Consider the following 27,446-nt stretch of genomic DNA (forward strand, 5'->3'; position numbering starts at 1 on the left):
CTGGAGTCAGAGGTTGCAGTGGGCTGAGATGGCACCACTGCACTCCAGCCTGTCGACCAAGTGAGACTGTCTCAACAAAAAAAATCACAGGCTTATCCATGGATGCACTTCTGCACATACTTCAAATTACATCCACACACACTTAAATTAACTTCAGTTCAGATACTATAAGCAAAAACCTGGAAAGGACACAACCAAAGCTACTCACCAGGCTGAGGTGGGAGGATTGCTTGAGCCTGGAAAGCAGAGGTTGAAGTGAACCAAGATTGCACAACTGCACTCCGGCCTGGGGGAAACAGTGAGATCCCATCACTTCCACCTCCCACAAAGTTAGAAGCTCATTGAATTAAGACACAACTTCGAGAAATCATAAAAGTAATGCATGAAGAAAATGAAAAGGTCAACCAACATACAGAAATTATGAAGAACTACACAGAGACTCTCGGGCTAAAAATACAGTAACTAAATGGAAAAACTCAATACATGGGATCCAAATCAGAATTCATTATGTAAATTAAAAACTAGTGAAGAGGGGTCGGGCAAGGTGGCTCACACCTGTAATCCCAGGACTTTGGGAGGCCGAGGTGGGCAGATCACTTGGGGTCAAGAGTTCAGAGAACAGTCTGGCCAGTATCGTGAAACCTTGTCCCTACTAAAAATACAAAGATTAGCTGGGTGTGGTTGCTGGCTCCTGTAGTCCCAGGTACTCTGGAGGCTGAATCAAGAGAAGCGCTTGAACATGGAAGGCAGAGGCTGCAGTGAGCCAGATTGCCCCACTGTACTCCAGTCTGGGTGACACAGCGAGACTGTCTCAAAAAAAAATAAAGAAAATTCCAGGACTATCTTTTATATACCTGAGCAAAAGAAATGTGTCTCTCCATGTCTAAGGTTCTGATGGCATGAATCCTAAACATGTAATTATTTTCCCAGAAATATGACAGTAATACATTAAAAATAAACACAAGTGTGAACACATAGCTATAGGTGTTTAAAACACTGAAAGAGGTCAGGTATGGTGGCTCATGCCCGTAATCCCAGCACTTTGGGAGGCCGAGGCAGGCGGATCATGAGGTCAGGAGATTGAGACCATCCTGTTCTTCATGGTGAAACCCGGTTTCTACTAAAAATACAAAAATTAGTTGGGCATGGTGGTGTGTGCCTGAAGTCCCAGCTACTCGGGAGGCTAAGGCAGCAGAATCATTGGAACCCGGGAGGCAGAGGTTGCACTGAACCAAGATCACGCCACTGCACTCCAGCCTGGGTGACAGAGTGAGACTCCATCTCAAAAAACAAACAAACAAACAAACAAACAAAAAAAAAACCTGGCGGGGCGCGGCGGCTCATGCCTGCAATCCCAGCACTTTGGGAAGCCGAGGCGGGTGGATCACCTGAGGCAGGGAGTTCGAGACCAGCCTGACCAACATGGAAAAACCCTGTCGCTACTAAAGATACAAAAGTAGTTGGGCGTGGTGGCACAAGCCTATAATCCCAGCTATTAGGGAGGCCGAGGCAAGAGAATCACTTGAACTGGGGAGGCGGAGGTTGCAGTGAGCCGAGACCGTGCCATTGCACTTCAGCCTGGGTAACAAGAGTGAAATTCCACCTCAAAAAAAAAAAAAAAAAAAAGAACCCAAAACAACAATAAAAAACACTGAAAGAGAGGCAATGGTAGAAATAAGCTGTAAGGAAATGTTTTCTTCATGAACACATGGGCTCTGCTGGAAAAGGTTCCAAAATAATCCAACCCACCGTTCAACATCTGCAAGGAATATTACCGACCAGAGGAACTTGAAGGAAATGTTTACTTAGAAGCTCACAGCTCACCATTTTATCAGATGACATAAGGAAAGAAAATGAATAGGCTGGCCGGGCGCGGTGGCTCAAGCCTGTAATCCCAGCACTTTGGGAGGCTGAGACGGGCGGATCACGAGGTCAGGAGATCGAGACCATCCTGGCTAACCCGGTGAAACCCTGTCTCTACTAAAAAATACAAAAAATTAGCCAGGCGTGGTGGTGGGCGCCTGTAGTCCCAGCTACTCGGGAGGCTGAGGCAGAATAGCCTGAACCCAGGAGACGGAGCTTGCAGTGAGCCGAGATCGCGCCACTGCACTCCAGCCTGGGGGACAGAGCGAGATTCCGTCTCAAAAAAAAAAAAAAAAAAAAAGAAAAGAAAATGAATAGGCTACTTGAACTAAATTTTGATGTTAGCGTAAAGAAAAAAGGTCCTGGGGCTGGGCACAGTGGCTGACACCTTAAATCCCAGCACTTTGGGAGGCTGAGGTGGGTGGATCACCTGAGGTTAGGAGTTTGAGACCAGCCTGACAAACACGGAGAAACCCCATCTCCACTAGAAATACAAAATCAGCTGGGCATAGTGGCACATGTTTGTAATCCCAGCAACTCGGGAACCTGAGGCAGGAGAATCACTTGAACCCGGGAGGTAGAAGGTGTGGTGAGCCAAGATCACGCTATTGCACTCCAGCCTGGGCAATAAGAGCAAAACTCCATCTCAAAACAAACAAACAAACAAATAGGTCCTTGATAGCTTTATAAAGTACACATTGAAACAACCTAAAATTGTCCAGGCGCCGTGGCTCACGCCTGTAATCCCAGCATTTGCTGAGGCTGAGGCAGGCGGATCACCTGAGGTCAGGAGTTCAAGACCAGCCTGGCCAACATGGTGAAACCCCATCTCCACTAGAAATACAAAAATTAGCCAGGCGTCGTGACAGGCGCCTGTAATACCAGCTACTCGGGGGCTGAGGCAGGAGAATAGCTTGAACCCAAAAGGCGGAGGTTGCAGTGAGCGGAGATTGTGCCATCACACTCCAGCCTGGGAGCAGAAGGGAGACTTCATCTCAAAAAAAACAGTAAGAAAGAAAGAAACAACCTAAAATCATTTATCAGGTACTAGTAAATGTTTCCAATATATGATACTGACTAGAAAGCAGGCAGTCCTCTATGTAAACTGAACACAACAAATTTCATAGAGAAACTATTTTAAAATGGCTAAAAATATGTACATCTAATAAAATCTGGGGTGAAAGGAAAATTTTGAACACCTCTCAGAGTTGGAAATTAATGATGTGAGCTCATAAGATTCTACCAAAGTTTATTTGAAAAGTAGTTATTTTATTTTTTTCAGATGGAGTCTCGCTGTTGCCCAGGCTGGAGTGCAGCAGCATGATTTCGTCTCACTGCAACCTCCCCCTCCCTGTTCAAGGGATTTTCCTGCCTCAGCCTCCTGAGTAGCTGGGATTACAGGCGCCCGACATCACACCTGGCTAATTTCTGTATTTTATTTGACAGAAGGTTTCACCATGTTGGCTAGGCTGGTCTTGAACTCCTGACCTCAGTTGATCTGCCCACCTTGGCCTCCCAAAGTGCTGGGATGACAGGTATGAGCCATTGCACATGGCCTTTTTTATTTTTATTTTTTTTTAATTAAGAAACAAGGCAGGCATGGTGGCTCATGCCTGTCGTCCTAGCACTTTGGGAGGGCGATACAGCTGGATCGCTTGAGCCCTGGAGTTGGAGACCAGCCTGAGCAACAAGGCAAAAGCCCGTCTCTACCAAGTACACAAAAATTAACACGGTGTGGTGGCGCGTGACTGTGGTCCCAGCTACTCTGGAGGCTGAGGTGACAGGATCCCTTGAGCCCAGGACGTCGAATATCCAGTGAGCTTTTATCCTGTGGCCGCTCTCCCGCCTGGGCAACAGAGTGAGACCCACCTCCAATAAAAAAAAATAAATAAATAAGAAACACCTGGGTCCTGGATCTGGGGGCAGCGAATCTAAGACCAATTAACGCGAACTTACCAAAACTAGACAAAAACGAAAAACCCCATCTTCCCCCCGGAGTAACAAAGGATCAAAGGCCGCTCTCCCTACCGCCCTCCCGCTTCCAGCAAGTCTCAGATAGAAAGGAAAGAGCCCAGGAGTGGCCACACCCTCCATCTGCACAGGGCACCCATCTGCTCTGGCCTCGGGCCAATTCACGGCAGCATTTCGTTGGCCAAGGGCCAAATCCTTTATCCAGATAAGGGGTAGCCCATATGGACCTCAAAAGAAATACTTTGGCCCCATAAAACTTTGTAAACGGGGCCCTGGAGACGCTGGCTCGGGCCCACTCCCCTCTGTGGAGTGCTTTCTGGATTGCACGTATTCGTTTTCCGGGAGTTGGAACTGGGGAGCAACAGGGCCGGCACGAGAAGGGAGGTGGGGGGCGATGGCGCCTTCGGACAGGGGTGGCGTCTGCAGGATCTTAGGACCAGGCAGAGGACGGGGCCTCCCGGGAACTGGGGTTGAGGCGCTGCGCTCCTGAAGCTGACGACAGTGACGTTGGGAGGCGCCCAGGACGGGAATCGAACTCGCGGGTGAGGATTTGAAACAGCGCGAGGCGGGAGGACGGGTCAGGAAGGGTTTTGAGAGGAAAATTCCGCGATAGGAGGTGTCTACTGGACCCCACTGCAGAAAGACCGAGTACAGGACCTGACTCGGGGCCACTTTAAACTCAAAAGGAAAGGACTCACGGACTCTCACCCGGACGTCTCAAGTTTGCTCTAGGTTGAGAAAGAGGGGTCGCAATTTCCAGGTCTGTGGGGACCCAACGTCTCCGGTATAGCAGCACCAGAGGCCTGGGAAGCACACATAAAACAGAACGAAACTCACGCGCTGCGGCGTGACCTTCAGTCCACGCCATCCGCTTCCGGGTCTGTGTCAATGAGCGCAGGACAGAGGCCAGGCCTGGGCGGCCCCCCGAGGAGGTGGGCGGGGCCTGAGCGAGGCCGGGGCCGGGTAGAGAAAGCAGGGTCCTGGCTGGAGAAGAGGCCTAGGCTGGGAGGGGTCCGTGGGGCGAGAAGCGTGCGGGGCCTGAGCTTCTCTCCATCTCGCTCTCCGCGCCTGTTTCCCGGGTTTTGGAGGCGAAACCCTCCAGTGAGGCTGGATCAGCTCAGCAGTCAGGGAAATAGTACCTCCCTGAGAAGTCAACGTGAGGCGGTCATTGGATCCAGGAAAGTTCCTTGCTATTGAAATTAATTTTAGAAATTTATGTCCAAAGCCTGGAAGTTGTCTAGGGCAGGAATGCAAACTAGAATGCGAAATGCAAAGCCTTGCCTGAGCGAAACCTCCAATTTCATGCTGATGGCCCACAGAACAGAATAGAAATCCTCTCCCTTTCTATTCTCCATTCACTGGGGTGGGAGAGTCCACCCTGTGCTCAGCTCCAGAGACTTCCCTAGGGCCACCGCCTGGGGTGCGGAGCGGAGGGCTCAGGCCAGGGAGGAGTGAGGTCACCACCTGCTGCTTAAACACAGCAGGGATGCGGGCGAGGTGCCTAGAGGCTGGGGTCCCAGCTACTCAGGAAACAGGGGCGGGAAGACCGCTGAGCCCGGAGGTCCAGGCCAGCCTGGGCGACAAAGTAAGACCCTCTACCCCAGAGCTCCTTCCTCCGCCTCAATAAGAAAAAAAAGTGATTTCAAAAAAAAAAGCACTGACATTGTAACAGTGCATATAAAATGTCCACTTATTTCTTACATGTGTTATTTCATGTTGCACTTGGAATGAGTTATTCTTGTCGTGGAAAAGAGTCAAACTCTGTAAAAAATTTTAAGAGATTTATCCTTAGCTAAAATGAATGACTATGGCCCGTGACACAACCCTCAGGAGGTCCTCAGAACATGTGTCCAAGGTGATGCGGAAAAGCTTGTTCTTAGACATTTTAGGGAGGCATTAGACATCAATCAAATACATTCAAGAAATACATTGCTTGCTTCAGAAAGGCAGGACAACTCAAATCGAGGGCTTCCAGGCTTTAGTTAAATTGAAACATTTTCTGATTGACAATTGGTTGCGTTTGTCTAAATACCTGGGATCAATAGAGAGGAAACGTTCAGGTTAAGATAAAGGACTGTGGAGAACAGGGTTCTTTTGAAGTCTTCTGCTGGCTGCCCTCAGATAATAGATGACAAATGTTTTCTATTCAGACATTTAAAAGGTGCTAGATTCTTTCTTACTCTCTTTAGGATTGGGAAGGCCTAGAAGAAAAAGATCTAGCTATGTTAACAGAGATTCTTTACAGATGCACATGAACCCCTCACAAAGAACAGCTTTGCAGGACCATTTCAAAATACGGCAAGAAACATGTTTTGGGATAAAATATTTTGACTTTGTTACATGTTACACCAAAGTCAGACTGGAAAGTGAGACAGGATATATAGAATTAAATAAAACCCATCTGATGAGTATTTATGCTTTGTAGGGCATGACTCCCCAGACCCCTTAGATAGGAATTTGGGCAAGTTAAAAAAAATCAGAGCTTAGTCCTCATTCTCATATCCTTTTTTTTTTACATTTCTTTCCTGCAATATAATAATTGTACAATAAACATCGTTGAAAACATATCAATAATTTCTAAATGTATTGTAATATTAAATTCACTTTACATGTCTTCTCTAATTAGAAAATGTATATTTTATTTTCAAGCTGGAATTTTTTTTTTTTTTCCTGGAAACAGGACCTAGTTATATATCCCGGCTGGAATACAGTGGTGGGAACACTGCTCACTGCATCGACCTCTAGGGCTCAAGCAGTCCTCCCACCACACCTCCCAACGAGCTGGGGCCACAGGCCGGCTAACTTTTTAATATTTTGTAAAGGCAAGGTCTGACTATGACGCTCAGGCTGGCCTTGAACTCCTGGACTCAAACAATCCTCCCACCTTAGCTTCCCAAAGTGCTGGGATTGCCGGCAAGCCACCACACCCATCCAATTGTCATCTATTTTGGGTGTTTTCTTTGTTCCTTCCTGAGTGTTCTATCAGGTGTGAAGAACAAAGACTGTAAAATAGTCTTCAAACATTGGGTTTTCTTTTTTCTTTTTTCTTTTTTTTTTTTGAGATGAAGTCTGGCTCTCGTTCACAGGCTGGAGTGCAAAGGCGTGATCCTGGCTCACCGCAACCTCCGCCTCACCATGTTAGTCAGGCTGGTCTCAAACTCCCGACCTCAGGCGATCCACTGGCCTCGGCTTCCCAAAGTGCTGGGATTACAGGTGTGAGCCACTGCACCCGGCCTCTATGTTCCTTTTAAAAAAATCATTCTAGCTATCTTGTTTAGGAATAAAATGGGAGGGAGGTTTGTCTGTCACAGTTCCCAGCTTGACTTTTCTCTTTGGCTTAATTTTTATTTTCCTTTCACAAGCTTGTGACAGACATAATGCTTTGACACACTGATATTGCTTTATATAGATTTTCCATAACAGTAAACACAAATTAAGGTACTCCATGGAATTACATTATTTGACTTTTTTTTTTTTAATGAAAAGTCTCACATATTTATTTTATTTTATTTTTTTTTTTTGAGACGGAGTCTCGCTCTGTAGCCCAGGCTGGAGTGCAGTGGCCGGATCTCAGCTCACTGCAAGCTCCGCCTCCCGGGTTTACGCCATTCTCCTGCCTCAGCCTTCCCGAGTAGCTGGGACTACAAGCGCCCGCCACCGCGCCCGGCTAGTTTTTTGTATTTTTTAGTAGAGACGGGGTTTCACCGTGTTCGCCAGGATGGTCTCAATCTCCTGACCTCGTGATCCGCCCGTCTCGGCCTCCCAAAGTGCTGGGATTACAGGCTTGAGCCACCGCGCCCGGCCAAGTCTCACATATTTATTACTGAACCCAGCCACCCAACACGTTCGTAACAGAGAAAAAATATGTATTCCCAATAAAACGTGTCCAATTCTCCAGATAATGGTGACATTTTCAGCTTGATATGGTAACATGATTGTGACAGACAGCATAAATGTGTGCCGTCTCATGTGCAATTTCTAATAGACACAGCTTGGTTCTTGTCCAATGTCTCCTTTTGGAGTTGTACCTGATTTTCTTACCAGTTTTCATCTGAATCCACTAGGAAATGGAACAATTTTGCTTTTGTTTCTTGGCCAGGAATCGCTTAATCCTGGAAGTGTTGTGAGAAGATCTGGTGAGAAGCAGAGTTAAGTACACACCACGATGGTGGAGAAAGGAAAGAGAAGAGGCTTGACTTTTTTTTTTTTTTTTTGAGGCAAAGTTCCGCTCTTGCCTTGGCTAGAGTGCAATGGCGCCACCGTGGTTCACTGCAACCTCTGACCCTGGGTTCAAGGGATTCTCTGGCCTCAGCCTCCCGTGGAGCTGGGATTAGAAGTGGCCGCCACCATGCTAAGGAAAGAGAGAGACCCTCTCACATTGTATATTGTTTTATACTCTGTACCTGTTTTAATAAAAAACAAGGAAGTAAAACCAAAGACAGGCAGCCCGGCGCCAGGCCCAAAACCAGGCCTGGGCCTGCGTGGCCTAAACCCAGTAGTTAAAAATCAACTCATAACTTAGCAACTGATGTTATTCATAGATTCCAGACATTGTATAGAAGATCACTGTGAAACTCCCTGCCCTGTTCTGTTTCTCTCTGACCACCGGTGCATGCAGACCCTGTCACATACCCCCTTGCTTGCCAAATCAATCACGACACTTTCATGTGAAATCTTTAGTGTTGTGAGCCCTTAAAAAGGACAGAAATTGTGCACTCAGGGAGCTCGGATTTTAAGGCAGTAGCTTGCCGATGCTCCCAGCTGAATAAAGCCCTTCCTTCTACAACTTGGTGTCTCAGAGGTTTTGTCTGTGGCTCATCCTGCTACAATGCCAGCTAACTTTTATATTTTTAGTAGAGATCGGATTTCACCATGTTAACCAGACTGTTCTCGAACTCTATTGTTTCTGCTGTTAGCTGTCAGTCCTCTTCATTGCGGCATGAACAAGATTTATTTTTTTTTCTGTAAAACTGATGTGGTCTGCCTGCTGCTCCCTGCATCACCTTCAACACTGTCTTGTCCCAATTCAAAATGAGTTATCCATTTACAAACTGTTTTTTTGGGCATTGTCCCCATAACCTGTTCATAAAGCATCAATGATATTATTTCTCTACCCAAACTTTCCCACAAGTATTCTTTTTTTTTGAGATAGTATCTCGCTCCGTCATTGCCCAGGCTGGTCTTGAATACCTGAGCTTACGTGACCCACCTGTCTCAGTCACTGAAAGTTCCGGGATTACAGGCCTGAGCCACTGCATCTGGTCTCATTGTAAATTTGATGTTTCTTCTTATTTCAAGTTTAGTAGAATTGATATTGCTTTGATAGAGTCTCTTTTCAAACTCATGTCTTATCCTTCTGAGTGCCTCAAACTACAGCCTGTTCAGACAAGCTATAACAGATTTGTACCAGTTTATTTTGGTCCAAAAAGTGTGAAATTCATGCACAATTTTCTCATAATACGTATTTTTCCATGAGCTTCTTGAAGACCGCTTGTACTAGAAAAGTGTATTCAAAAGGATATATAAAAGGATTGTAGATATGCAAGTGCCACTTACTTCTGGGATGCAAGGATGGTTCAACATATTCAAGCAAATCAATGTGATATACCACTTGAAGAGAATGAAAGATGAAAACCACATCACCTCAGTAGATGGAGAAAAAGCATTTCACAAAATTCAATATCCAGTCATCATAGAAATCCTAAACAAAATAGATAGAGAAGGCAATCTACCTCAACAATGGAAATAACCAAGCACAGAAAATGGAATGCTTTTCCTATAGGATCTCACATAATTCAAGAATGCTGTCACTCCTTCTATTCAATAAATACTGTCTGCCCCACCCTGGCTAATACGGTGAAACCCCGTCTCTACTAAAAAAACAAAAAATTAGCCCAGTGTGGTGGCAGGCGCCTGTAGTCCCAGCTACTCAGGAGGCTGAGGCAGGAGAATGGCGTGAACCTGGGAGGTGGAGTTTGCAGTGAGCCAAGATTGTGCCACTGCACTCCAGCCTCGGCGACACTGAGACTTGGTCTCAAAAAAAAAAAAAAAAAAAAAAACCACACACACACAAAACTGTCTCTCTTAGCCAGAGCAATTAAATAGCAAAAGAAAGAAAACTCATCAAAATCAGAAAGAAAGAAATTTATATTTGTTTGTAGATGACATGATATTCTGTGTAGAAAATTACAATGAGTCAACCAAAATATTACTGGTACTAAATTAATTCAGTGGATTTGCACAATATCAGCACCAAAAATTACTTGAATTTCCATACATTAACAATAAGCAATTTTAAAAGAAAATTTAAACACTTCCATTTGATAGAGAACTTAAAGAAATACAAATAAACGTACAAAGCCGAGAAGTTTGTACCTTGAAATCTACAAATGTTCATCAAAATGGTTAAAAACATAGATACAACCCATATTGATAGTTTTGAAAAATTAATATTGTTAAATAATTATATAACCCAATGTGATTTAGATTTAACACAATACCCATAAAAATGCCTATCAGTTGACCTTGCACCACAAAAGTGAAAATGGCCTGTTCCTGCCTTCACTGATAACATTACCTTGTGAAATTCCTTCTCCTGGCTCACCCTGGCTCAAAAGCTCCTCCACTGAGCACCTTGTGACCCCCGCCCCTGCCCGCCAGAGAACAACCCCCTTTGATTATAATTTTCCACTACCTACCCAAATCTTATAAAATGGCTCCACCCCATCTCCCTTCACTGACTCTCTTTTCAGACTCAGCCCACCTGCACCCAGGTGATTAAAATGCTTTATTGCTCACACACACACATACACAAAATCCCTATCAGTTTTTGTTAAACAAAAAACAGGCTGGAAAAGTGGCTCACATCTGTTGGCCACACTAGTCTCAAACTCCTGACCTTAAAAGATCTACCCACTTTGGCCTCCCAAAGTCCTGGCATTACAGGTGAGAGCCACCACACTCAGCCTAATCCTCTTAACATAAACAGTTTAATGTCAATTAATGCTTGAACTCAATGTTAAGTCAGCTCAAACTCGAGTCAATGCTGAATTTACTCTAATTCAATTAATGCTTGATGGTTTACTATACTCATTGCATTTGGAACTATCATCTCAAAAATAAATTTTCTGATATTTTGCAACAAGTGATGTCAGACTGAAGACCTTGCCACACTGATGACATTTGTAAGATTTCTGTCCATTATGGATTCCCTGATGTCTAATGAGGTGTGAACGTTAAGTAAAGGCTTTGCCACAATCATCACACTTGTGAGGTTTCTCTCTTGTATGAATTCTCCTATGTTTTGCATAGGATGAAGCTTGACTGAAGACCTTGCCTCAATCATGACATTTGTAAGGTTTCTCTCCAGTATGAGTTCGCCAATGAACTGCAGTGTATGAATGATGTCTGAAGAATTTGCCACATTTACTACACTTTTAAGATCTCTCTTCATTATGGATTCTCCAATGATTTACAATGGTTGTAGCATTACTGAAGACTTTGTGACAATCATTACTTTAGTAAAGTTTCCCTATGCCATGGATTGCCTGATGGTGAATAAGTGTTGACTGCGCACTAAAGGCTTTGCCACACTCATTACACTTGTAAGGTTTCTCTCCAGTATGAATTCTAGTATGTTGTGCCAGGTGTGAATAACACCTGAAAGCCTTGTCACAAACCTTACATTTGTATGGTTTCTCTCCAGTATGAACTCTCTGATGTTGTGCAAGGTATGAATCACTCCCAAAAGCCTTGTCACAAACCCTACATTTGTATGGTTTCTCTCCAGTATGAACTCTCCTATGTATTTCAAGGCGTGATTTGAAATTGAAAACTTTGTCACATTCTTCACATTTGTAAGGCTTCTCTCCAGTATGAAGTCTATGATGACATGCAAGTTGTGACTGTGTCCTAAAAACCTTGCCACAATCATTACACTTGTAAGGTTTCTCTCCAGTATGAAGTCTATGATGATATGCAAGACTTGATTTGTGATTAAAACTTTTGCCACATTCATTACACTTGTAACGTTTCTCTCCAGTATGAATGACCTTATGCATTACAAGAGATGAATTTTGAACGAAGGTCTTGCCACACTCATTACACTTGTAAGGTTTCTCTCCAGTGTGAATTACAATATGTTGTGCCAGGTGTGAATCACGTCTGAAAGCCTTGTCACAAATCTTACATTTGTATGGTTTCTCTCCAGTGTGAATTCTCCTATGTCTTTCAAGGTGTGATTTGCGACTGAAAACTTTGTCACATTCTTTACATTTGTGAGGTTTCTCTCCAGTATGAAGCCTATGATGACGTGCAAGGTTTGATTGTTGATTAAAAACCTTGCCACATTCATTACACTTGTAAGGTTTCTCTCCAGTATGAATTGTCTTGTGAACTAAGAGGGCTGAATTGTCACCAAACATCTTGCCACAGTCATTACACTTGTAAGATTTCTCTCCAATGTGAATTACAGTATGTTGTGACAGGTATGAATAATGTCTGAAAGCCTTGTCACAAACCTTACATTTGTATGGTTTCTCACCAGTGTGAATTCTCCTATGTCTTTCAAGGTGTGATTTGCGACTGAAAACTTTGTCACATTCTTTACATTTGTAAGGTTTCTCTCCAGTATGAAGCCTATGATGACGTGCAAGGTTTGATTGTTGATTAAAAACCTTGCCACACTCATTACACTTGTAAGGTTTCTCTCCAGTATGAATTGTCTTGTGAACTAAGAGGGCTGAATTGCCGCCAAACCTCTTACCACACTCATTACACTTGTAAGGTTTTTCTCCAGTATGAAGTCTATAATGACATGCAAAGTGTGCTTTTTTACTAAAAAGCTTGCCACATTTATTACACTTGTAAGGTTTCTCTCCAGTGTGACATCTACAGTGGCGTGCAAGGTATCGCCTCTGATTAAAGATCTTGCCACATACGTCACATTTATATTGTTTCTCTTCTAAATGGATTATCTGATGTTTTTTAAAGAGTGAGCTACAATTAAAGGATTTGCCATTCTCATTACATTGAAAAGATTTTACTTTCATGTGTACATCCTGGTTTTGTGTGAGTAATGAAGAATGGGAGAAATTATTCCCATAGTTATTAGAAACATGGGTTTTGGGCCTACAAGAAATTCTTTGGGCTGTTGGAACTGAGGAGGCATTGTTGATAGACTTCTCCACTTGATTATCAATTTTCCCTTTGGGCTGAGATATGTGCAGTTCAGGCAGATGCGAATGAAAGCTTGATCCAAGCTGATCTTTAATAGGTTTGTTTCCAGCATGCCTTTGATCATATTTGTCTGTACTACCTGTCAACATTTTTATTTCTGTCATGGATACTTCATGGACATTTGTTTCATCTTCTTGCCACTGAAACACAAAATCATGAATATCTTTCTCAATTTCCTGGAAGCAACTTTCTCCAATGAGATGGCTTGCTTGGCTTTGCAATGTCCCTGTGTGAATCACTTCTATATTGCCTTGCCCTGTTGATGAGAACTTCTTCATCCTGCATTTGGAAGAGATAGCTACAAAATATAAACACCAATAGGTTTCCAATTAAGTACAGATGGTATATAATACTGAAATGTGTAAATATGACACCAAAAACAACACTTATTTTAAACTTCCCAAACATGAGCTTCAAAGTTTAGGAACACAAAAGGAGGAATATTCTTTAATAAATGAAGGGTGATTTCATGTCCTTCAAATCATTTCTATGGAATTCTATTTCCAGTATCATGACAAAACACTGATAGGGCACAAACACGTATAAGCCTAAAGTAAGAAATGTTTGTCCACTGTGACCCTAAAGTGTGTCATAGTTTGCAAAAAATTTATCACTGTCACAAGAAGAAGAAAAATATATATTCTTCATATTTACAGCATATTTATTGTATAGAAATAAATGCTAAAGGACTGGACAATGTATTATATTGGTAAATAATCCACAACAAGCTCTTGTAAGGATAATCAAAATCAATGGAAATTCTTATTATCAAACAATCATAGCACTGAGAAGACAACAAAAGATTACGAAAATTAGCCAGGTGCTGTCGCCTGTGCCTGTAGTCCCAGCTACTCGGGAGGCTGAGATACAAGAATCACTTTTAGCCAAGAGGCAAAGGTTGCAGTGAGCCAACATCGCACCACTGCACCCCAGCCTGGGTGACAAAGTGAGACTTCGAGTAAAAAAAAAAAAAAAAAAACAGACACGGCGTGGGGGCTCACGCCAGTAATCCCACTATTTTGGGAGGCCAAGGCAGGTGGATCTCCTCAGATTAGGAGTACAACCAGCCTGGCCACCGTGGTAAAACCCCATCTCTACTAAAAATACAAAAAGTAGCCGGGCGTGGTCACGGGCACCTGTAATCCCAGCTACTTGGGAGGCTGAGGCAGGAGAATTGCTTGAATCTGGGAGGCGAAGACTGTGGTGAGCTGAGATCATTCCACTGCACTCCAGCCTGAGCAACAAAGTGAGACTCCATCTCAAAAAAAAAAAAAGAAAATGTTAATACCATATTTTTCTGAATAACTGTTACAAAATTACCTATATCCACGTGGAACAGGTACTCTGTGACTTCTTAAAACATTTTTTGTATTTTTATTGTTTTGAGATGGAGTCTCGCTCTGTCACCCAAGTTGGAGTGCAATGGCACAATCTGGGCTCACTACAACCTCAACCTCCAGGGTTCAAGCAATTCTCCTGCCTCAGCCTCCTGAGTAGCTGGGATTACAAGCATGCCCCACCATGCCCAGCTAATTTTTATATGTTTAGTAGAGATGGGGTTTCACCACATAGGCCAGGATGGTCTCAAACTCCTGACCTCAGGTGACCCACATGTCTTGGCCTCCTAAATCCCAGGATTACAGGCATGACCCACTGCACCTGGAGGCACTTTTCACATTAATGAGTGGAATGCATCAGTTATATTGCATACCACGCACTGAAAACTCACATGTAAAGTCATAAAAATCAATAATAAAATATTGTAACCCACGATAAAACAAGCAAGAAACTAATAAGTAGATTTATACAGCCTACAGAATTTTAAACAATTCCCTCTTAAGAAAAAAAGCCGGCGGGGCACGGTGGCTCACGCCTGTAATCCCGGCACTTTGGGAGGCCGAGGCGGGCAGATCATGAGGTCAGGAGATCGATACCATCCTGGCTAACACAGTGAAACTCTGTCTCTACTAAAAATACAAAAAATTAGTCAGGTGTGGTGGCGGGCGCCTGTAGTCCCAGCTACTCGGGAGGCTGAGGCAGGAGAATGGTGTGAACCCCGGGGGACAGAGCTTGCAGTGAGCCGAGATCGCACCACTGCACTCCAGCCTGGGTGACAGAGTAAGACTTCATCTTAAAAAAAAAAAAAAACAAAAAGAAAAAAGCCACAACTTGTTCTTACGACCAGTACACAACATAAGAGCTGAAATACATGTTAAGATCACTACCTTCTAATACATGAGGTCAAGAAAATACACAGCATTATAAGGAATAAGAATTGACTATGGCTGGGCATGGTGGCTCATGCCTGTAATCCCAGGACTTTGGGAGTCCAAGGTGGGTGGATCACCCAAGGTCAGGAGTTCTAGAACAGCCTGGCCAACATGGTGAAACCCCATCTCAACTAAAAATACAAAAATTAGCCGGGCATGGTGGCAGATGCCTGTAATCCCAGTTACTCCGAAGAGCCGAGGCAGGAGAATCACTTGGCACTGGGAGGCAGAGGTTGCAGCAGTGAGCCTAGATTGTGCCACTGCATTCCAGCCTGGGGGACTAGAGAGAGACTTCGTCTCAAAAAAAAAAAAAGAATTGAGTAACGGCCAGGTGCAGTGGTGCATGCCCATAATCACAGCACTTTTAGAGGCTGACGCAGGCAGATCATGAGGTCATAAGTTCGAGACCAGCCTGGACAACATGGTGAAACCCCATCTCTACTAAAAATACAAAAAAATTAGCTGTGCTTGGTGGTGGGTGCCTTTAACCCCAGCTACTTGGGAGGCTAAAGCAGGAATCATTTGTATCTGGGAGGCTGAGGTTGCAGTGAGCCGAGATCATGCTACTGCACTCCAGCCTGGGCGAGAGAATGAGACTCCATCTCAAAAAAATAAAATAAAATAAATAACGACTCTCCTCAAAGAAGCTTTGGTAGATTTGGCATTCTCTAATAGGATGTTCCTGCAGACAGGGACTTTGAGAGAATTGAGCCATGGGTGTTAACTACCGGTGAATACTAACAGTGCATTTATAAAGAGACATTAAAGAGCTCATTTCCTGTTCCTCTTTCCACCATATCAGGAGACGGCAGGAAGATGGCCAAGTTAAACTGTGAAGAAGGCTCTCACCAGGAAACAATGTGGCTGGCACCTTGCTCTTGGATTTCTTGCTTTCCAAATTCATGAGAAATAAATTTCTGTATCTTAAGCCTCCCAGTTTCAGCTATTTCCTTTTTTCTTTGTTTTTGAGACTGAGTCATGCTCTATCACCCAGGCTGGAGTGTAGTGGCACCATTATCCTACCCCAAGTGATTCTCCCTCCTCAGCCCAGAGTCTCACTCTGTCACTCAGGCTGGAGTGTGTTGGCGTGATCTTGGCTCACTGCAACCTCCACCTCCTGGGTTCAAGTGATTCTCCTGCCTCAGCCTCCCAGGTAACTGGGATTACAGGTGCACACCACCATGAAGAGCTAACTTTCATATTTTTAGTAGAGATGGAATTTCACCATGTTGGCCAGGCTTGTCTCGAACTACTGACCTCAAGTGATTGGCCTGTCTCAGCCTCCCAAAGTGCTGGAATTATGGGTGTGAGCAACTGCACCTGGCCTATTTTTGACATTTAGTAGATTCGAGGTTTCACCATGTTGTCCAGACTGGTCTCAAGCTCCAGAACTCAAGCAATCTGCCCACCTTGGGTTCTGAAAGTGCTAGGATTAGAGGAGTGAGCCACCCCAGCTGGCCAGTCTAAGCTATTTCTAACAAGACAGTGAAATGACAGAGACAGGAAAAAGAGCATCTCATCATCAATATCACCGAAGCCTGACAAATCTAATGAAACAAAGGAAGTTTAGAGTCTGTACTGTAAAACTTGCAATACTTGAAACCATCTAATAGCAATAACACATTTTATTTTATTTTTTTTTATTTTTTAAAGATGGCGTCTCGGGTCGCCCAGGCTGGAGTGCAGTGGCGTCATCTCAGCTCACTGCAAGCTCCGACGCCTCCCAGGTTCATGTCATTCTCCTGCCTCAGCCTCCAGATTAGCTGGGACTACAGGCGCCTGCCACCACGCCTGGCTAATTTTTGGTATTTTTAGTAGAGACGGGGTTTCACCGTGGTAGCCAGGATGGTGTCGATCTCTTGACCTAGTGATCCGCCCCGCTCGGCCTCCCAAAGTGCTGGGATTACAAGCGTGAGCCACCGGGCCCAGCCAGTAATACCATGTTTTAAAAACATTGAGGCAGGCTGGGCACGGTGGCTCATGCCAGTAATCCCAGCATTTTGAGAGGCTGAGGCAGGAGGATCACGTGGTCAGGAGATTGAGACAATCCTGGCTAACAAGCTGAAACCCCATCTCTACTAAAAAACACAAAAAATTAGCCCAGTGTGTTGGCAGTCACCTGTAGTCCCAGCTACTTGGGAGGCTGAGGCAGGAGAATCGCTTGAAACTGGGAGTTGGAAGTTGCAGTGAGCCGAGATCACACCACTGCACTTTAGCCTGGGTGACAGACTGAGACTGTCTCAAAGAAAACAAAACCAAAAAAAAAAAAAAATGAAAGAAGGCTAAACAGTAACTGCAACCCACAAGCACATACAAAGTTTTCCAGTAAAGGTAAATAAAAAAACAGATAGGCCGGGCATGGTGGTTCATGCCTGTAATCCCAGCACTTTGGAAGGACGAGCCAGGCAGATTACCTGAGGTCGGGAGTTCAAGACCACCCTAACCTACAAGGAGAAACCCTATCTCTACTAAAAATACAAAATTAGCTGGGCATGGCGACTCATGCCTGTAATCCCAGGTAGTTGGGAGGCTGAGGGAGGAGAATTGCTTGAACCTGGAGACGGAGGTTGTAGTGAGCCGAGACCGCAGCATTGAATTTCAGCCTAAGTGATGACAGCAAAACTATGTCTCATAAATACATAAATTAACAAATGGACAGATACAGAAACTTGCATATGTGTACCTTTTGTTCATAACTAAACTTTTTTTATGTTATTTAAAATTAAAAGTCATGAAAAAACACTGTAAAAATATGTTAATGAAAATGGAACATACACAGAAATAATTCTGACAAATAAAAAAATTCTCTTGGAGAAGAAGTAGTTTTTGCAGATTATGGATTTTTTTTTTTTTTTTTTTTGAGATGGAGGCTCAGGCTGGAGTGCAATGGCGCGATCCTGGTTCACTGCAACCTCTACCTCCCGGGTTCAAGTGACTCTCCTGGATCAGCCTCCTGAGTAGTTGGAATTACAGCTGCCCACCACTGTGCCTGGCTACATTTTGTAATTATAGTACAGATGAAGTTTCACCATGTTAACCAGGCTGGTTGTAAACTTACCTCAGGTGATCCACCCCCCTCGGCCTCTCAAAGTGCTGGGATTAGAGGTGTGAGCCACTGCACCCGACCAGGTTACAGAAATTTTAAGTTTCATTATTATACTATAAGTTTAAGATGTTTAACATACCTGTAACAATAACCTTGGCCCAAATATCTATACAACACACTTCACTTCTGCATACTGAAAGGAATGGACACTAACGTGGTTGTTATATTCACCCTGGAATCACGCTTCAACCACTTACATGTTTACTAAGAACTAAAAGACATAACTATCTACAATAATAACAATGGTTGGGCATGGCAGCTCACGCCTGTAATCCCAGCCCTTTGGGAAGCCGACACAGGTGAATCACTTGAGATCAGGAGTTTGAGACCGGCCTGGCCAACATGGTGAAACCCCATCTCTACTAAAAACACAAAGTTAGCTGGGCATGGTGGTGAGTGCTTGCAGTCCCACTACCCAGAAAGCTGGGGCACAAGAATCCTGTGAGCCTGAAAGGCGGAGGCTGCAGTTAGCCAAGATTACACCACTGCACTGTAGACTGAGCGACAGAGTGAAACTCTGTCATAAGAAAAGAAAGAGCAGAGAGATAAGCAAGGGCAAAGAAAGACGTCCTTTCAAAGATCTCAGGATTTAAACTTTTCTTTTCCCACAGAATTCTCCCACTTGCAGAGTTTCCCCACACACTAGTGGAAGGTGGAGCTTCCACTCTGCCCATTTGAGCTCTTACCTGCCTTTACACCTGTAATACATTCCCTCCCAGCTGGATATTTTTGCTATTTTCACTTCACTCTCCACAGTCCTGGGCTCTTTCCTTTGCTCCAACATGGAGACAGCAGGTCAGAAAGAGACTCCTGCTTATCAAAAGAAAGGACCATGATGTGCTGGAGCTTTTCTAGAGTCCCAGCCCTACGTTTCTGTAGGAAGGAAGACATTACAGATGAATCTAGGAAAATATTTCACTAATTGCTCCGCTGACTGCCTCCTTCTGAATGCTTGGGGAACGTTGTAATATGTAATATGTGGACATCGAGCTCTCTTCCAAGAACTACTGAATTGAAAGCACAGGAGAAGCAAACCAGGAACTGGAGATGTTTAAAGTCTGCCAAAAGGTGTTATTTTTGCTTTTTGAGACAGAGTCTTGCTCTGTCACCCAGGCTGGAGTGCAGTGGTGTGTTGTCAGCTCACTAGAACCTTCGCCTCCTAGGTTTGAGTTATTCTCTTTCCTCAGCCTTTCTAGGAGCTGGGATTACAGGTGTGCACCCACACGTCCAGCTAATTTTTGTATTTTTAGTAGAGACTGAGTTTCTCCATATTTGCCAGGCTGGTCTCGAACTCCTGATCTAAAGTGATCCACACGCCTCAGTCTCCCAAGATGCCAGGATGACAGACATGAGCCACCATACCCAGCCTGCTGTAAAGTTTTATGCCTACTTTAGTCCTGAAGCCCCCACTGAGGTATCATGAAGAAAGCAGAACATCTAAACAAAGGGGACAGTGAAAGTCCAGATGCTACATCATGAAGCTTTTCATTTCAAAATCAATATGGCTTCCATTTGAGTCAAGCAAGGATGTGGCACCCAAGAGAAACAAGAGAAAATGCAAAGATTCACAAGGGCACATCCCCAGGAGGGAAGTTAAACTCACCCAGGGAGACCAGGTTCCTATAATTCTCCAACATCACATCTCTGTATAGAGTCCTCTGAGCAGGGTCCAGGCATTTCCACTCCTCCTGAGAGAATTCTATGGCCACATCCCTGAATGTCAATAGACCCTGGAATGAAAACACATTTTAACCAAATGGTTATGGGAGGAGTTCTTATCTTTACAGAAAATGAGAAGAGGAGAGAGGGGAAAGTGTGGATTTAATTGTAGTGAATGTTCTGACAAATCCAAGTAAGGGATTTTTCACCACATAACGTCTTTTTTTTTTTCTTTTTATTTTTTTTGAGATGGAGTCTCACTCTGTCGCCCAGGCTGGAGTGCAGTGGCATGATCTTGGCTCACTGCAAGCTCCACCTCCCGGATTCACGCCCTTCTCCTCCCTCAGCCTCCCAAGTAGCTGGTACTACTGGTGCCCTCCACCACGCCCTGCTAATTTTTTTTGTATTTTTAGTAGAGACAGGTTTTCACCGGTTAGCCAGGATGGTCTCGATCTCCTGACCTTGTGATCCGCCTGCCTCAGCCTCCCAAAGTGCTGGGATTACAGGCATGAGCCACCACACCTGGCCTCACATGATGTCTTTATTATACTTTTTGAAGAGATCAAGACACCCTGTCAGTATGAATTTCTTATGTTTGTAAAAAATACAAGAAATAAATTAAAAAATCAATGCAGAGTTTCTGTTATAGAAATGTTTGAAACTTTTATGGACACACCAAGTGACATTCAGTATCTAGATGAGACCAAGCATGAGTGATGTCTTCACAGATGACAATGCCCACAGTGAAAGATCAGTCAGACACAGTGACACATGCCTGTAATCCCAGCTACGTGGGAGGCTGAGGCAGGAGAATGGCTTGATCCCAGGAGGCAGAGGTTGCAGTGATCCCAGATCACGTCACTGCACTCCAGCCTGGGCAACAGAAACTCCATCTCAAAAAAATAAAAAATTAGCCAGGTGTGATGGCAGGCACCTGTGGTTCCAATTACTTGGAAGGCTGAGATGGGAGGATGGCTTGACCCTGAGGGTGGAGGTTGTAGTGAGCTACGATCACACCAGGGCACTCCAGCCTAGACAACAAAGTGAGACCCCATCTCAAAATAAAATACATGAAAACGAAATTACTCAAAGTACAAAATCCATTTTGTAAATGTTCACAAAATAACTGAGGGAAGAGAGAGACCCTCTCACATTGTTTTATACTCAGTACCTGTTTTAAGAAAAAAAAACAAGGAAGTGAAACCAGACAGGCGGCCCGGTACCAGGCCCAAAAGCAGGCCTGGGCCTGCCTGGCCTAAACCTAGTAGTTAAAAATCAACTACATTGTATAGAAGAACATTATGAAACTCCCTGCTCTGTTCTGTTTCACTCTGACCACACAGTGCATGAAACCCCTGTCTCGTATTCCCTAGATTGCTCAATCACGACCCTTTGATGTGAAATCTTTAGTGTTGTGAACCCTTAAAAGGGACAGAAATTGTGCACTCGGAGAGCTCAGATTTTAAGACGATAGCTTGCCGTGGCTCCCAGCTGAATAAAGCCCTTCCTTCTACAACTCAGTGTCTGAGGGGTTTTGTCTGCGGCTCGTCCTGCTACATAACAAAACCTACACAGATTCACAAAAAACTAGATGTTAATACAAAGGGTTGTCATTTGTCCCAGATTTTCAAACCATAAAAGATTTTCAAAATATATACATATGTGTGTATATATGTATGTGTATGTATATATGTGTGGGGGTGTGTATATACACACATATACATACACATATACACACATATACATGTATATATACACATATACACACGTATACATATATGCATACACATATACACACGTATACACGTATGTACACACACACGTGCATACACATATGTATACATACACACACGTGTATACTTGTGTGTATACATGCACACACGTGTATACATATTTGTACACACGCGTATACATATGTGTACACATACACATGCGCATACATATAGGTATACATATGTACACACATGTATACATATATGTATACATATGTACACACGTGTATACATATGTACACACGTGTATACATATATACACAAATATATAGGTTTTAAATATACAAAAAGTAGCAAGTTTTGTTTAACTGAAGAAGAATCTCATCTTGCTGGAAAAGGATACTTTGGCAGTTGGGGGCAGGGGGGAATCTTGTCAGATCTAAGAAAACAGGAAACGCCGCTTCCTAGAGGAAGCAATCACCCTTTCAACTGCCTGGCCTGGAGGATGGAGAATCGTTTGAACCCAGGAGGCAGAGGTTGCAGTAAGCCAAGATCATGCCACTGCACTCCAGCCTGGGTGACAGAGCAAGACTCTGTTTCAGAAACAAATAACAAAAATAATACTAGGTGGAATGAGAATATGGCTTTATCCTCTAGAATAAAAAAAAAATAAGTACTGCTCCCATATTTGAGAAAAAATATAACCATTTTTACCAAAAGCCTGCTTCACAAGTCTCTCCATAGTAACACCACTGTCTCCATAAGCGTAATGTGCTAAGAATAGTTTAATGAATCTCCTGCTATTATTTATGTTGATTCTATATTCTTAACATGATGATGGAATCATTCATGTGTCATTCATTTCCATTTTATTTATTTATTTATTTAAGACAGAGTTTTCCTCTTGTTGCCTGGGCTGGAGTGCAATGGTGCAATCTCAGGTCACTGCAACCTCCACCTCTCGATTTCAAGTGATTCTTCTGCCTCAGCCTCCTGAGTAGCTGTGATTGCAGGCACATGCCACCATGCCTGGCTAATTTTGTATTTTTACTAGAGACAGGGTTTCTCCATGTTGGTCAGGCTCACTCAATTACCTAAAAATGTAGTTTAAAATCAGGCAGAAAACATTTCCCCTTATTGGTCTTCTTTTCTAGAATTTACCATGTTCTCTGTGCACATTAATACGTGACTTCCATTGGCAGCTGCTCTAATCTTCGTCCACAGAGAGCTGACAGTGCATCCAGATGTGGCCCCTGAACAATCCCTGCTGCCCAACAGCACTGACACCACGGGACCCTCACCCCGTCTCCATCCATGTCTGGTGTGAGCCCTTCCCAGGCCCATGCCCAGTGCCGCCTCTTCCCAACTTCATGTCACTGGGTCACGAGAGATGGAATCCAAGCGAGATGAGAGAGACTGAGGGAAGGCATGGGTGAGTGTGAGCAAACCTGTCAGGCAGGACGCTTCAGACTCAGAGAAGATTCCCAACTCCAAGGCCCAGCGTTTCTGAAAGGAAGGAGACAGAACAATCCACCGAGAATATCATCTCACCTGAGGAAGAGCCATCCCTGACTCCTTTGCTTTCCTCTTCCTTTTCCAGTTATCTTCCTCAGGGTTTCTTCCTCACATACCAAGAGTCTTTAGAAGTCAATCCTGAATGTTAAAAATATGCTGTTTATTGCTCAGAATCAACACACCCCCTCCCTGTAACACAATGACACAAACAAAGGAGACCTCAGTCTGAGGAAGTACGGTCCCCCCTGCTGCCCACCACACCAGGGATAATAAACCCCTATAGGAAACTCCCACTCCCCTTCTGGAGAAGCCCCTACACACGCTGCAGCAGTGGGGAGCTGGGTTGGAATGAGCTCCCCTTCAGAGCACAGACCCAGCCCTGACCAAACCCCATGCAGAGGCTGGATGTGGTGACTCACGCCTGTCATCCCAGCACTCTGGGAGACCAAGGTGGGTACACTGCTTGAGCTCAGAAGTTTGAGACCGGCCTGGGCAACATGGTGAAATCCCATCGCTACCAAAAATACAAATACTTAGCCAGGTACGGTGGTGCATGTCTGTGTTTCTGTCATCCCAGCTACTTAGGAAGCTGAGGTGGAAGCATCACTGGAACTCAGGAGTTCGAGACCAGCCTGGCAAACATGGTGAAATCCTGTGTCTGCTAAAAATACAAAAATTGGGCCGGGTGCATTGGCTCAAGCCTGTAATGCTAGCACTCTGGAAGGCCAAGGTGTGTGGATTACTTGAGGTCAGGAGTTCGAAACCATCCTGGCCAATGTGGTGAAACTTCGTCTCTACTAAAAATACAAAAGTAGCTGGGCTTGGTGGGCATCTGTAATCCCAGCTACTCAGAAGGCTGAGGTTGGAGGATCACTTGAACCTGGGATGTGAAGGTTGCAGTGAGCCAAGATTACACCACTGCACTCCAGCTTGAGTAACAGAATAAGACTCTAAAATAAAATACAAATACAAAAATTAGCCAGGTGTGGTGGCACACACCTGTAATCTCAGCTACTTGGGAGGTTGAGGCACAAGAATCACTTGAACCTAGGAGACAGAGGTTGCAGTGAGCCAAGATCATGAGACTGCATTCACAGCCTGGAGGACACAGTGAGACCTTTTTTTTTTTTTTTTTAAGTCCTAGTTTCTGATGTGATTGACACAGATAATAAACTTGAGTAATGTGATAGAGACTGACAGGCAGAGGGAACTTCAGATGGCAGTGGGAGGGCATGGGAGACATCTCTGAGCCTAGACCTGAAGGAGGAGAAAGGGACAGGACAGCATCGTAAATGAGCTGCCAAGGGACATAGGGTAAGAGCAGGACAATGACCAGAGACAGGAAGGGTTTTGGAGTTTGGGAAAAGAGAAAAGCAAACGTGACTGGGGCAGAGGGAGTCAGGAGATGAAGGCAAGCTCCCAGGAGGAGGCTGGACACTGGCAGGGGCCCTGGACACAGGGCTGCGGAGCCACAGTGAAGAGCTGGACTTCTGTCCCAGGGAACACAGGAAGCCGGTGGAGGGTTCCCTGCCGGGGACTGAATGACCTGCTTTGGATTTAGCTGTGCTATCCTCACAGTGAAAACATTTTCACAGAGTTACCCTGAGAAGGTCTGAGATGAGTATGAAGATGTGCCTGAATTCTTACATGGGGGGCTGGAAGGGCTAATGGGGAGGGTTGGTCTTTATCACCCTATCCTTTAGAATTAGAGAAGTATCTTTCACATACCTGGGCTAAAGAAACTTCTTTTGCAAGGTTCTGATGCCTTTAATTCCTAACATTTAATTTTCCCTTATGAGAAAAGTACAGTAACATTTACAAAATGCAGCAGTGTAAACACACAACTACTGACCTTGAAAACAGGGAGGCCGAGGTGGGCGGATCACCTGAGGTCAGGAGTTGGAGACCAGCTTGGCACATGTAGGAACCCCGTCTCTACAAAAATACAAAAATTATCCAGGCGTGGTGGCGCATGGCTGTAATCCCAGCTTCTCAGCAAGGCTGAGGCAGGAGAATCGCTTGAACCCAGGAGGTTGAGGTTGCGGTGAGCCAAGATCCCGCCATTGCACTTCAGCCTGGGCAACAAGAACAAAACTGCATCTCAAAAAAAGAAAAGAAAAGGAAAGAAAACAGGGAAAGTTGAACTAAGACATAAGCAAATTTTTTCAATCAAGAATACATGGGTGGTCAGGTGTGATGGCTCACGCCTGTTTTCCCAGCACTTTGGGAGGTCAAGGTGGGTGGATCACCTGAAGTCAGGAGTTTAAGATCAGCCTGGCCAACATGCTGAAACCCTGTCTCTACTAAAAATACAAAAATTAGCTGGGTTCCATCCACAACTTATTTAACTTCTCGTTGCTCCTTCTCCCCAGTCTTTAGATCATCCTCAATCTCCATCTATTTCCGCCTCTTCTCCCATCTCTGCACCTCCTGAGCTCTCCCTGTTAAATTCTCTCTTCCCCATTATACCCCCCAGCCAGTCCCCCTCAGTCCAATAACCCTTCTGCCAGGTTGAGCAGGGCCCCTTCCTCCTTGTCTGGGGCCTCCTGCTCTGAGTCACCTTGTTTTCCTTTTAGCTGAGGGCATCTGTTCTTCCAATGTCCTATTTCTTTACAGTAAGCACACTGGTTATGCTGCAAGCTCTGACAGCCAGGCTGAGTCTCTTTCCTGGGGCCCCCCTTCCCTTGCCTCTTTGGGGGGACCCCTCGGATTGCTGCAGCTAACAGGTCAGCGTTTCGCCGGGCCCAAAGTTCATTCTCTTTGCTGTTTTCCTTATGGCTTACTGCGTCCCTGTTTACAAACACCTGGTTAACTATTTCTAAATAACTGTCACGTATTCATTCCTGCAAACCCAACCTGTTTCTGCACTTTTCTTCTAATGTTTTCTGCACTTTGACTAAAGTCATGTTAATCATGTGCTGATTTTCAGGGCTAACGGGATTGAAGGCAGTATACATACAATAGGCCTCACATAGCCTGTCACAGAACTGTGCTGGAGTTTCTTCTTTTCCCTGGATGACCTCAGAGGCCTTGCTAATGTTTGTGGCCTTCCGGGCTCCCTCTTTAATCGTTCCAGGAGAGCTGCCCTGTGTCGGTTCAGCCTTTGCATGTCCTCTCTTTCATTTGGGTCCCACCGGGGGTCGGTTCCTGGGAACTGGGTCCTTACATACTCTTGGGGGTTTTGGTAATCAGCCAGTACATGTTCCTCCAGCCACTTGGTTGCTGCTTGGAGCTCTCTCCACCTTTCATCTGTGTTAGAGAGGAACATGAGCAGCTGGTGGCAATCAGCCTAAGTGGGGTTATGGGTCTGGATAATAGTTTGGAGCAAATCAATTAGAGCTTGTGACTTTTCCGTATAGGATGGGGTATTGTTTTTCCAGTTGAGAAGGTCGACAGAGGTGAAGGGCTGGTACCCAAAACACGCCTCTCCACCATGTGCCCATCCTCATCTATCCCAGTATACCGCTGCTCTCTCAGGGGCATTTGCATCCCAGTTTTGGTCGAGCTGCCAAGGGAGGGGTTTCTCCTGAGGCTTCACATCCTCTCTTGTCTACTCTGGGTGGCCTAGGGATATGTTTGTCTTGCGCAGATGCAAGCACTGTGGGCTCAAGAGTGGGGAGCGTCTCTCCTTGGTAAGGGGAAGGCACCCCTGGGATCACTGGTGCCATCTCCTGCAATGGGTCTTCTGGTGTTGGGTCAGACAGAACTTCAGGAGTTGATTTCCCTCGGCGGGTGGAGCGGGATCCTTCCATGACTATCTGTCCCTTTGCTACTAGCACTGCTGCTGCCTGTCCTCTTAGCCACTGTGAGTGGTCTAGCACCAGCTGTAACCAAGTGTCTATGTATGGGAACTGGTCTGAGGGTCCTGACTTAGCAGTTACCTTGTGCCATACCTTAGAAACAAGGGACCTGTCTAGGCTTCCTTCTGATGGCCAACCCACTTCTAATGTTGGCCAATCTATTTCACACAAAGTTCTAAGTTTTCCTGGTGTCATAGCAACCCCATAGTCTCCACTAAATCCCTTCTTAAAATTTTTCAACACAGTTCCTAGCGGAGTGGGCTTACTTTGTGTCTGACCCATGTTTCCTCAAGACAAAACACACTAACACCAC

General features: G+C 44.7%; 3 protein-coding genes across 4 annotated transcripts in view; all 3 read right to left on the reverse strand.

The window, feature by feature from the left end:
* Positions 1-1,136, reverse strand: part of ZNF320 (zinc finger protein 320) — a 28,289-nt gene extending 27,153 nt beyond the window's left edge. The window contains exon 1 of the transcript XR_004180432.1: positions 209-1,136. The gene's annotated coding sequence lies outside the window, so the exon portion shown is untranslated. The remainder of the gene's footprint in view (positions 1-208) is intronic.
* LOC101014050 (zinc finger protein 600) overlaps positions 1-27,446 on the reverse strand; it is a 219,897-nt gene that overhangs the window by 162,289 nt on the left and 30,162 nt on the right. Inside the window, exons 5-6 of one of the 2 annotated variants that reach the window (XR_004180428.1) lie at positions 23,370-23,471; positions 19,716-20,177 (exon numbers count right to left, since the gene is read on the reverse strand). The exons of the other annotated variant lie outside the window; for it this stretch is intronic. The gene's annotated coding sequence lies outside the window, so the exon portion shown is untranslated. Of the gene's footprint in view, positions 1-19,715; positions 20,178-23,369; positions 23,472-27,446 lie in introns of those variants that run through there. 2 annotated transcript variants of the gene reach the window in all.
* ZNF888 (zinc finger protein 888) lies at positions 10,810-23,471 on the reverse strand. Its single transcript, XM_009198990.4, has 3 exons — positions 23,370-23,471; positions 20,051-20,177; positions 10,810-13,369 (listed from the first exon to the last, which is right to left on the reverse strand). Exons 1-3 carry the CDS (start codon positions 23,382-23,384, stop codon positions 11,352-11,354), a joined length of 2,160 nt encoding a protein of 719 aa, XP_009197254.2. The 5' UTR covers positions 23,385-23,471; the 3' UTR covers positions 10,810-11,351.

The sequence above is a fragment of the Papio anubis genome, chromosome 20, assembly GCF_008728515.1.
Source record: "Papio anubis isolate 15944 chromosome 20, Panubis1.0, whole genome shotgun sequence".
NCBI classification, from domain to species: Eukaryota; Metazoa; Chordata; class Mammalia; order Primates; family Cercopithecidae; genus Papio; species Papio anubis.

What these genes read in the sequence shown, in the direction of transcription:
- ZNF888 (XM_009198990.4), bottom strand. An exon ending in TAGGAACCTGGTCTCCCTGG is followed by an intron (nt 13,370 to 20,050) that starts GTGAGTTTAACT and finishes TATATTTTGTAG; the next exon opens with CTATCTCTTCCAAATGCAGG.